Raw genomic sequence first — 12,186 nt, 5'->3', positions numbered from 1 at the left:
TTGTACGGAATAAATTCTGATCATTTGGGGTTTTTTCTTAACTTTCAGAATAACAGCGTAGACCTGAAATATACCCAGAAATCATAAGGGAGTAAATGTCAATTTCACATTTCCGATGCGATTTTAAAAGTTTCTTTTGTACCTCCTCTCCCTCCCCCCCCCACCAACAAAATGCTGGAAAATACCCTTTTCCTGGCTTTTTGTTGGGCAACTTTTCATGGAGGGGATTACCGGCATAATTTTAAAAACCATTAGAAATTAGTCTTTTTCAAATGAAAGTGCGCAAGAAACATTTTTCACCTGAGATCGTCCGCAAGAAAGTTTTTGGTTGGCATTTTCAGCTAAAATGGAGTTGTTAGGATGAATTTTCCTGGAATTTTTCTGTGGGGGAAGGAAGTTTACATGGAGGTGAGCCAGATTTCTAGGAATTATTTGAGAACGATTAGAAAGTAATTTTTTTTTTTAAGTGTTTTTTTTTAACTGAAAGTAAGGAGTAGCATCAAAACTTAAAATGGATAGAAATTATTACGTATACTTTGGTATAGTTTAGTATATAGTATCCGTATACTTTAGTATACGCACACTTTTAACTATTTGTAAGTTTTGACTTTTTGTCCCAATTCAGTACAGAAAAACACTGAAAAGCACAAAAAATTCGTCAACATTTGAGTGGGGCTACACCCTTCTAAATACCTTGCTCTTTCAACTGTAAATCGTAATATAAATTGTAAAATGTAATGTAAATTGATAAAAAAAAATATAGTAACGACAACAGTCAAACAGTTCTTGGCAACGAATTGTAAATAAGGAGCGACTCAGCTCAATAGTAGCCAAAACTCTAAAAGAGGAATTTTTAATATCAATAGATACATTAAAAATCAAATTATTATGCTGATTTAAGATATATAAGATTCATAAAGTTTAGTTTTACCCACTATAAGTTTCAGCGTACCAGAGAACCCTACTGTAGAAGACAAATCAGAGATGCGTGTTTATTTGTTGTTGTTTTTATTGTATTTTTCCCAGGGGGATCGTATTGAAATAATAGTCCTGGATGACCAGGAGAGGGTTTTCAGGAACAGTTGAATACTAAACTGGAGAGTTTAAAATTTGACAAGGTGGATGATGGATAGAATAATTTTTAAGAGCGTTTACCAAAATACGGGGGCCATTTCATTAGAACAGGAAACTTTTTTTAAAGTGATAACAGCTTTAACGCAAAGAACAAGGTAATGAGGAGGGGGCAGCCCTTCATATACGGAATAAACCTCAAAAAATTAATATTCAAATTTTAGAAACAAGTTTTTTCAACTAAAAGTAAGGAGCAACATAAAAACTTAAAACGAACTGAAATATTTCCGTAAATGAAAAGTGGTTACCCCCTCCTCAGCGCCTCACTCTTTACACTAATTTTTTTTTACCAGAGTTGTGACAAAGAATCAAACTTTGGTGCAAAGAGCGAAGCGTTGAGGAGGGAACAGCACCTTGCATATACGGAATAATTTCTTTTCGTTTTAAGTTTTAGCGTCGTTCTTTACTTTCACTTAAAAAACCTGTTTTTTTTCATTTAATTAAAAAAAAGCGTATTGTCTATTGCTTATATATAGTATTTCTTATTGGGAAGTAAATACATTTTTTGGGAGGCGAATTTTCTCTGGGGAAGCTTTCAGTGAGGGGATATTGTTGATGCCCCCCTCTTAAATACTTCGCTCTTTTTGCTAAAGTATGATTTTGTATACAATCTTTTACGAACAAAAAGTGAAACACAAGGTTCATTAAGTTAGAATTTTACAACTTTTTGAAAATTCTAAATAACGCAAGCATGAATAACAAGGTATTTTGGAGGTGGGGTATCCTTCCCGTATCGTAACAATTTCTGTTCGTTTAAGTTTAAATGTTGATACTTACTTTCAGTTGAAAATACCAACTTTTTTGTTTAATCGCTCAAAGGCACAAACAATTCTCAGGTGAACCTTTGAAATGCAGCTGATTTCACGATTTGGATGCGTGAGCTATTTGCAAGGGTGGAATGTGACGTAAATTATGCAAATAAGGTACAAAATTTTCCTGAGGTTCTGACAATATCTTATATGGCTTTTTAGGAGCAAACGAATTAAGTAGATACAAAATAGAGAGTTTAGACTAGTTTCAATTAAAGAAAGGAATGTACACCAACGATATATCGCAATCTTGACTGCATCCCGGAATGGGTGCTGGCTGTAGCTCCCCCCAGCAACTAAAAATTGTTTTCCAATTTGTAAAAAAAAAGAATAAAAATCAATATAAACAATTTGTTCGTGCATTGGTAAATATTTTTTGAATCCCCCCCCCAAAAAAAAAAAAAATGGATATTACATTGATCACAATATTTAAGATTATAATGCACTATATTAGTGATATAAGAGTGTAAGGAGAGATGGGATAAACATGCTGTGGAGGTGTTGAGCCAAGGGTTGCCTAATTTTTACGGAACCCAAGTCAAATCAACCAAAAATTTGACTTTTTTGAGTCCTTTCATAACACTTCTGACTCCACTTGACATGAGCTCTTAGTAAGACCTCTAGTTCTAGGTGCTCTAGGGGTCAGTTCCGTTTTTATTACAAGTTTAAATTTAATTTTATGCAGGGCTGCTAGGTCACAGAAAATAAAGAAAATATGTGTCCTATCAATAAGAAAATTATAATAGATAAAAATATCAAATTTTGTGCAGAGAAGCGGAATTTCTGTTTTCTTTTTTTTTCAATGGAACTGCTAAAATCAAAATAAACGAAAACTTAGTTTTTAAACGAACAAGGAGTAGCCATCTTAGACCCTAAAGTAAATGTTACACAAGAAATCAGAAAACTACAAAGGGTTCATTTTTTCAAGCCTTTCAAATACAGCAGCAAATATACATAAAATCATTACAAGAGTAGCATTAACTCACCGTTAGAACATTGACAGTCAGGTGGGTTTGATAAGCATTATCAGTTAAACTACAGATAGCAAAGAACTAATACTGCTTTAGCATTCCTGGTACCTTGGCTGTTACTTTTCATTACCTTTCTTTTCTTGGTATTTCCTAAATTAAAATGCCTCATTTGCCCTAAAGAATCAGATAATTGAATGCCTGATATTTTTTTCCACAGCCCATTGGCCGAGAAGTACAGCAGAGTCATAGAGGAAGTACAATAAGCCAGCCATTCTGTACTTTCACGCGCTCTTCCTGTTCCTCTTCTCCAGATTTAGAAATGGGTTCATAATGCCAATTGTCTCTTCAACTTGCTGGTTTTTAGTACGGTATTCTGCTACTCCTTATCCTGTATATTATACCTTTCTGAAAGGTATATACTAAAACTGAAAAAGCGAATATCCGTTCCACCTTTCCCGTTTCGCCAAATATATGCTCCACATACCACTATGGACATGCAAACCAAGACTAACTAATAAATATAGGTAGCAGATCAGAATGCACGGTTTCAAAACTTCAACAACCATAAAAAAAATAGCAGGTCAACCGTGATTTAGTGTTCCTATTTGATTTATAATTTTACAGTCAGTTTTTTTCGTCTTGAATAAGATTACACTTACATGCTGTTGTTGTAGTTTTGTAAGCGAGGCCGTATCCAGGGGGGGGGTTCAGGGGTTTGAACTCCCCACTAAAAAAAACTGGTTACCTGACCCGTAAACAGAAGAAAAATGAATATAAACAAAGTTTTGATTTTTTTTTCTTTTTGAAGTTCCCCCCCCCCAAAAAAAAAAAAAAAAATCCTGGACACGACCCTATTTGTAAGTTTAAATGTTCGTTTTGTTTTTGTCATAGTTTTTAATTTATACTCCGTCCTTTTTACGTTTTGTAGACAGGCTTTCAAACAAATTAATTTAAATAAATTCAGCAAAATAAATTTTAAGCTCAAAATAACGGTGAAATTTGTGTTTATTGTTTAGCGAGCCTTCTTAGTTGGACATCCAACGACCCAAGAAGACCCTGAAATATCTAGGATCCCATCAATATTGAGATAGGTATGCCTTTCTTTCAGCCCTACAATTATTAAAAATCTTTTATTCCATTATCATTAAGTTTCTATTCTTCGTTTTAAAATAATTTCTTCTTCGCTAATTCCTCCAAAAAACTGTGGCTCAAAACATGATTTATCCCATATTTAAATTAAGAAGAACAAGATTTTATTACCATTAGATTACTGCTACTCAGAATACCTAATATACTTTAGTAGTACATAATACTACTAGATCCTATATAGGGGAAATTACCTCTGAGCTATTCATGCTCTGAATAGAAAGCATTCCAGTTCCTTGGGGAGTGATCGGACCCCAAAAAGTTGCCATACAATGCAAGTGTTCAGGAGTATACTTTAATGACCTATTTCGCATATTATGGTCCTGTATACTGTATAATGGAAGAGTTTGAAATCTTCTCCATCCCATTGAGACTGTAAGTGGATCACGTGTTTTTAAAATGCGCTTGTGCCATCTGTGTTTCTTCAAACGAACCTGCAAAACACCAAACTTGATATAATACAAAACAGAGCAAAAAATTCACAATAAAAAAAAGAAAAGAAGCCCAAACATAGGTATTTTCTCTAGAAGGATGCCAAACTGATAGAATATCCACGCAAGGACAAATTATTTGTCGATTTATAGCTCATTCGTGGTTTAAACAGGAAAACTTACATTCCAAACTGATCACTACGCAGGTTTTTACATCTAATTTTTTTTCGAATTTTCAGAAAAAAATGTGGCTGAGAAAAATGAAAAAAAAAGTCTAAAATTCCGTACTTTTTTTTCTAATATACGTTTTCAAGAATACCCCAAATTGTCAAAGCACTTTGGGAAACAAACTAACCCACTAGCAACATAAGTTCGGCAGGAGATAGTTAAAAAAAAAAAAATTATAAGCCATAGTGACGACGAATCAAACAAGAAAGAAAGTTTTTACGCACAATAACACTCTCAATAGAAAATCGAGGTTAGGTTTAAGAGTTTATCAGAATCAGAAGATTAATCTTCCTTTTTTCTTTGCTGAAATGAGCGTGTTCAATTTTTTTTTCCATTTCTTCACCCCAGAATGGAAGATCAGATCCATTACTGTTTTAGAAAAAGCGTGAAAAGAATTCCTAAAACGTTTTTTTTATTCACTGGTCATTGTTGTAGAGGTATCTTAACTTCGGAAGTCAGGGATACAGTGGGTAGAAAATTTTTCCGTACCCTAAGCTCAAAGATTAACTAACATAACTTTATGTGCCATACACCATAATTCATTATGAATTAACACATTATTAAGCTTCGCGATGAAGTCGAACAGAATTTCACCTTTTAAAATGTTGAACACAAAAGTAAAAAAAATTCAAATTTTTCTCTTGCAGAAAATCATGAAAACATAAAATACACGTTTTGACTTAGCGCACGATGGCATGTTGAGCATATTAAAAGGAAGGTCAATATTTTGCTATCTCCAACGAAAGACCGGATGTCAAAGAAGTTTTGAGGGTATCTATCCCCTAGTCAGGTTTACAGAGGCATCTTAAGATCGTAGAAGTAAAGTAATTGCTTTCCGTTAAGCTTGATAGGAGGAAGGATTCGTGGCCAAATCAGGTGAAGAATATATTAGACTGTGTATAGCTAGGTAATTGTTGGAATGAGGTAAAGGGGATAGGAGGGATGGTAGGGACTGTATCTAGGTTAGTGGCCACTAGTTTAGAGTATCAGAAAGTTCAGCTTTGGCAAGCTGAGAAGGCCGCCTGGTTGTCCCTGGGGCTATATGGGGAGGTCAAGGAGAACTAGGGGGAAGAAATTTACCTAAATATGGGATTGAGTCCAGAAGATCTAAAAAGGCTAATGTATGTAAGGGAGACTTTTATATCTCTTGGAGAACGTAGGAAATATTTAGGGAGGGCTAGATTGAGGGATAGTCCTTACAGTTGTCCTATGTGAGGAGAGATGGATGAGTCTTTGCATCATTTTTTAGGGGAGTGTAGAGGCCGAGGGAATTACGCTTGGAAATATTTGGTAGGGAGGTCGGGAGAGAAATTGGATTTTGGAAATTTTAAAAAGTAGGTGTTTCTTAAATATAAAAAATACTGGTAAGTTCGTCTGCGTAGGTATGAGGTATCGTGATGATTTCCTTAAAAAAACAGGTTTAGTTTTTTTTTTTTCAATGTACGTATTATGGCTATATTTTTTCACTTGTTTTATGTATGTTACCATGGCCCAAGGGCTTTCGTGTGTATAAATCTATCTAAATCTATCTATCTATAATATAGGTAGGACTCGTAGAACTTGCCTCCGTGTCAAAATTTTTGAGAAAAATCCGCTAAAAAATTACAGACTTATAGCGCAGACAGGAAGAGTTTCAGAGATTAGGCTTGGTATTCCCAATTAAATATGTGATCAAGATCCAAACAAGCAAATTGGTAACGATCAGCTGGCAATGGTATGGTAGGAAATACTTCGACAGGGCTAGATTGAGGGATGGCCATTACAGTTGCCCTATGTATGGAGAAATTGATGAGTCTTTGCATCATTTTTTAGTGGAATGTAGAAGCTGAGAGAGTTGCGCTTGGAAATATTTGGTAAGGAGGTCGGGGGAAGAGGTTGGATTTCTGAAATTTTGAAAAGTAGGTGTTACTCAAATATAAAAAATCCGCGTAGGTATGAGGTATCGTGATGATTTCCTTAAAAAATCAGTTTTAGTTTTTTTCAGTTTACGCATTATGCTGTATTTTTTCGCTTGTTTTATGTATGTCATCATGGCCCAATTGGGTTTTCGTGTGAATAAATCTATCTAAATCTATTTATCTACCATAAAGTTAGAGCTCGTTGAACTTGCCTCTGTGTTAAAATTTTTGAGAAAAATCCGCTAAAAAAATAACAGATTTTTAGCGCAGGTAGGAATAGTTTCTGTGGTTGGCTTTGGTTTTCCCAATTAAATATGTGATCAAGATCCAAAAAGGCAAGTTGGTAACGATCAGCTGGCAAAATAAAGAGTGATTTTACTATTGAAAACATGTTAAACTTTAGCTGAAAATTACAACTTAGAATTTTGCTTGATTTACGAGTAGAGTGTTTTAGAGCCTTTGCCTAATGCTTTTAGCACTTTTGCATAAAAAAAAAACTTGCATATTTCTGGGATAGATAAATTCATAGTACAACCCAAAGAGTATCGCTAACTGATAAAAGCGGAAACTGGTGTTGTCGACTAAAACCATTAGCATCATCTAGCGTTGGGTGTTTCTTGGCATTTTGATTGTTATAATTAAGTACAATTAGGGTAACTGGTGTAATTGACAAAATTACTCTAGGAATAAGTGTCTGGTCTCAGTTTCTGAGAAAAACACAATTAAGAAGCTGGCAAAATCCCAAGAAACGTCAAATACTAGAAGGCGTTGGTAATTTTTGTTTTTTTAATTAACACCAGTACCAGTTCCCACTTTACGAGTTTATAATGTTAGCTGAATCAAGTAGAGGAACGTACTGAGTTTACTAGAGATTGATCTTCTATCAATGAATCCAAACGATTAATTAAATGTATGCTAGTTGAAGATAAAAAAAAAAGAGAAATTGGCTGATTGAAAGCCGAACAATAGATGCCTCAGAAAATTCTCTTTAGTTTTGAGAAGCTATTATACACACTCCACTTGGTAAAGGACCAATCTCTTTAATCCACTTACTCATAGTAGCAGAAACAATCAAAAATACCCCAATATCATACCCCTTCATTATATATTGATACAATTCATTATATATGATACAATTACCTGAACATATCCGATGTTTTCTTCTCCTGGTAGTAGAGCACCGACAATCAAAGGATATGTAGGGTCAAAGTTACTAACCAGCTCACAAGGTACATGCGATATCTCTATTCTTACATACATTCCGGGTCTGAATCCTTCGTATTGTACTCGTATTTCATCATCCAAACTGAAAATGTATAATAATGAATGACAATAAATGGAATACAAGGACTATTTTTTTTCTTAAGGAGAAAATCTATAAATACGCATTAAAATCTTGAATAGGAGCATTTGACCATTTTGTGCAGTCAAATTCATCCATCGTGACCAAATTAGCCTTCAGGGTGGCCCTAGAAGCAATTTTAAAAAGACCACCCATTTCTTCTTCTTCTTCTTCTTCGCCTTGTGTCTCATTTCTTGATTGTTCTGGAAGTTATTTCTTTTATTCGATTTATCATACTATATTTGAGCACAATCAAATTGACAGTATACTTCATATTTTTTTTATATTTTTTTGAGTAATATAAGTTTTCAGGCTTTAAAAGCTTTTTTTCTTTGAAGGAAAACTGACCAGAAAAAAATCTCAAATTTGTGAACATCTGATATATTGAAAGCAATTAAAATCCAAAGAGAAAAAACTTTCCTTTAAAATGGTTTTCTGACTGCCGTAGTATTGTTGCATGTAGTTTAGTCGAATTGTATAAGAGTTAAGACAGTCGAAGAGCAGAAAGGTACAATAGTTAAAATATTTTGTCATCTACAATCAAAAGCAAGACTCTAATAACCACTATTGGACATTAATAGTGTATTGATACCTTGTTCATCAAGAGAGTAGGTCCAGTTTGACTCCCTCACTTAGAGTTCGTGTAAAAACAGATGAGGTAGTTTTTGGATCATTTTAATCTGTTCATCCTTGTCGAAAGTTTCTCCCATTCGGTAATCATTCAGCTGCGATGCCTTCAACGACAAGGTGTAAGTAACGACATGCGCTAATGAGTGGTTTATCACTCAGGGGAAAAAAATAGTTGCCACCGCAGAGGGCAATGTTGAAAAGTTATAGCGTAGCTTTTAAACGTAGCACTCACAAAACTGTATGTTCACCATTAATTTTGTTATTTTCTGGACAGCTATCGAAAGATATCATCAGTCATCCAAGGATCCTAAAAACATCCTAAAATATATATATATATGAATATATATATATATATATATATATATATATATATATATATATATATATATATATATATATATATATATATATATATATATATATATATATATACTAGCTGTTGGGGTGGCGCTTCGCACCACCCCAACACCTAGTTGGTGGGGCGCTTCGCGCCCCCCCCAAGCCCCCCCGCGCGCGTAAGTCGTTACGCGCCATATTAGTTACGCGCCATTGTAGTTGTGTCCCTGTGTTCCACCTGTGAATAGAGATAGATATAAATATATGTTTTTAACTACGTAAAACATGCGAATATACAACATTCTTCGCTGTCCCATTGTCTGTGCATATAAATAGATTGTCAGGTTTACTGACTCTTGAACATGCAACATATAATTGTCCATGGGAAAAACAATCCGTATTCAGATCTATACCTCATTATTCTAATGATGTGTCCCTGTGTCCCGGTCGTCATTTATATTCCCTGTGTCCCGGTCGTCATTTGTGTCCCGGTCTGTAATTTCTATTCGAACAATCCCTGTGTCCCGGTCGTCATTTATATATCCCGCCTGTGCCCCCGGCGTCCCCGTTGTAGTTGTGTCCCTGTGTCCCGGTCGTCATTTATATTCCCTGTGTCCCGGTCGTGATTTGTGTCCGGGTGTCCCAGTCTGTAATTTCTCTTTGAGGTTCCCGGTCGTCACTTATATTCCCTCTGTCTCGGTCGTCATTTGTGTCCCGGTCTGTAATTTCTCTTTGAGTGTTTTTTCTTTTTAGTTTTTTTTTTAGTTTTTTACCTTTTTTCTTTTTTCAGTTTTCTTTTTCTTCTTTATTTTTCAGCGTCACTATGAAGTACATATCGACGAACCTTTGTTTTTTTAACTTAAATCTGGTAGGCATTGATGACCTTATCCAAGTCAAAATCGCAAACCCAATCATCATCGCTATCATTTTCAGTTTTGATATGTTTTGACTCTCGCTGTCCAGGTGGATTTTCATCTAACTGCGCGGTTTTGCGTTCAAATACCGTTAATGACGTCACCGTCAAAGCAAAAATGACGACAACTAATTTCATGACGTCAGTCAACACAGAAACTTGACGTCACCTGATCCACAGACAGACAACTTATTTATATATATATAGATATATATATAAATAAATACATATAAATATATATAAATAAATATATATAAATAAATATATATAAATAATATATATATATATCTAATAATATATATATATATATATATATATATATATATATATATATATATATATATATTTATATATATATATATATATATATATATATAAATATATATATATATATATATATATATATATATATATATGTATATATATATATATATATATATATATATATATATATATATATATATATATATATATATATATATATATATATATATATATATATATATGTATATATATATATATATATATATATATATATATATATATATATATATATATATATATATATATATATATATATATATATATTCCGGTTTCCCTTGGAGTTGATGTCTCTGGATTGAGTTAGATATTTAATTGAATTGGTGAAATTATGTACTACCCCCTGCCTAGCTTGTCATTTTTGGGGATTATTAAGGTGGCGACTCAATTTTGTTTTTGGATTTTGTTTATATTTTTTTTGTTGGTATTTTTTTCTCCCCTGTTCTTTCCCGGCCATGGAGCCTTATGGGGGAGATTGTCTTGAAGTATTTCTTTGTTTATGAATTTTATTGTTAAATAAAGAACTCAGAACTCAAAAACTAACTTTTCAAACTTTCAGCATTCGTAAGGGGGAAAACAGGGAAACGTTAACGTTTTCTATCCAACCCTTTAACAGCAGATTTCTTCAAAAAAGCTTTATTTTGAGGCAACGTAAGCATTAAATTAATGCTGGGTGTAGGGAGAACATCACCTAAAAGAGAAACATTACCATTCGGGGTAATTGTTGGAAAGTAGGATCAAACTCACCACACTGGACAGAGAGACTACTACGTCGGTTTCGAAGTGGGAGGGGAAGAGGTTCACTTTTAAGAGCTTGTGATAAATTGAAAGAATCAAGTGGGTAAAATTTTCCTTTTTTGTAAAAATCTTCCTCTATTAAAGAGGGCATACTATATCTTTTATCTGAACATTCACGGGTAATTTGTGAAGCTTTAACTGGCCTAATAAATATTTACGTAATTAGTGTGAAGCTGGTGGGAGGCAGGAATGGAGTGTGGCGGATTTGAAAGCGAACCTTTCTGTTCTTCTTTTTCACTTGATTCCCTGGTTTTGATTCCACGCTTTCAATCACTTCTTTTAATTTCTTTCTCAATTCGTCATTTCCAGTCTGAACTGTCTTTCTAGCTACTATCTTCGCTTTTTTTCTCATTGGTTCTTCTTCACTTCCATCATCATCTCTATCGCTAACATCTCGAAGATCATATTCTGCATCTGAGTCGAAAATTTCTTCTACTTCTGATTCATTTTCATCGAGCACATCAGCAAGCTTGCTGCGTAGCTTTTTCGTTGGCGAAATCTTTTTATCAGATTTTCGGACAGCTTTTTTTATAGACCTTTTTTCATCTTCTTCTTCACTTTCATCAAAAATAAGTGACTCATTCTGTACCTATAATAGAACACTGTAACTTTTCACACTGTATCCGTGTTAAAACTTGAAGGAAATTTCACTTAGGGGCTTAAAATGTCAACAACTCACATTTAAAAAACAAGAAAAGACGAAATAGAAAATACTGTTCCAGCTTTACAATAATAACAAAATCATAATAATAAACCATCGACCATAGATTTGCGAAAATTCGATAATATAATAAATTTTTATAGAAACTCCAATGTCCCCCAGGTCTTCTACCATATCATAGGCAGCGCAAGCGTTACCTAAGTAAAGAACGATGTTGGCACAATGTATTTTTTAATTTTTTAGGCCAGGGCACTTCGTATCGAAGGAGTTGTCGTAGAAACTTCAAAAAGGGCTCATACGAATTGAAATTGAGAGGGCTAGTGCCCTTTTTAATAGTTGGAAAGGATCGAAGGATTATAAGTTACGCCCTGGGGCATATAATGTTTTAATAGTAAGCGTGGTCATGTAAACTTCGGAGGGGACTCAATGGATTGGTGTCAGAAGCTCTAGCACTCTTTTAAAGAGTCAATGTGATTGGAGGGCAACTACCCCCCTCCTCACCCACACACACACACATATCGTATTGTCTCGAAATGCGTCTAATAGAAATTTTGAGATAGCTAACGTATTA

At 34.1% G+C, this 12,186-nt stretch overlaps 1 protein-coding gene across 4 annotated transcripts in view; it reads right to left on the bottom strand.

Annotated features, from left to right (window-relative positions):
• LOC136038682 (ribosome biogenesis protein BMS1 homolog) overlaps positions 1-12,186 on the bottom strand; it is a 54,192-nt gene that overhangs the window by 16,763 nt on the left and 25,243 nt on the right. For all 4 annotated transcript variants that reach the window (XM_065721965.1, XM_065721963.1, XM_065721964.1 and 1 more), the window contains exons 2-4: positions 11,113-11,543; positions 7,755-7,920; positions 4,252-4,491 (exon numbers count right to left, since the gene is read on the bottom strand). In XM_065721965.1, coding sequence (XP_065578037.1) covers positions 4,252-4,491; positions 7,755-7,920; positions 11,113-11,543 — 837 coding nt within the window. The remainder of the gene's footprint in view (positions 1-4,251; positions 4,492-7,754; positions 7,921-11,112; positions 11,544-12,186) is intronic.

This window comes from Artemia franciscana, chromosome 18 (assembly GCF_032884065.1).
Source record: "Artemia franciscana chromosome 18, ASM3288406v1, whole genome shotgun sequence".
Taxonomy (NCBI): Eukaryota; Metazoa; Arthropoda; class Branchiopoda; order Anostraca; family Artemiidae; genus Artemia; species Artemia franciscana.
The sequence above is the reverse complement of the archived record's forward strand: the minus strand, read 5'-3'. Positions and strand labels throughout refer to the sequence as shown.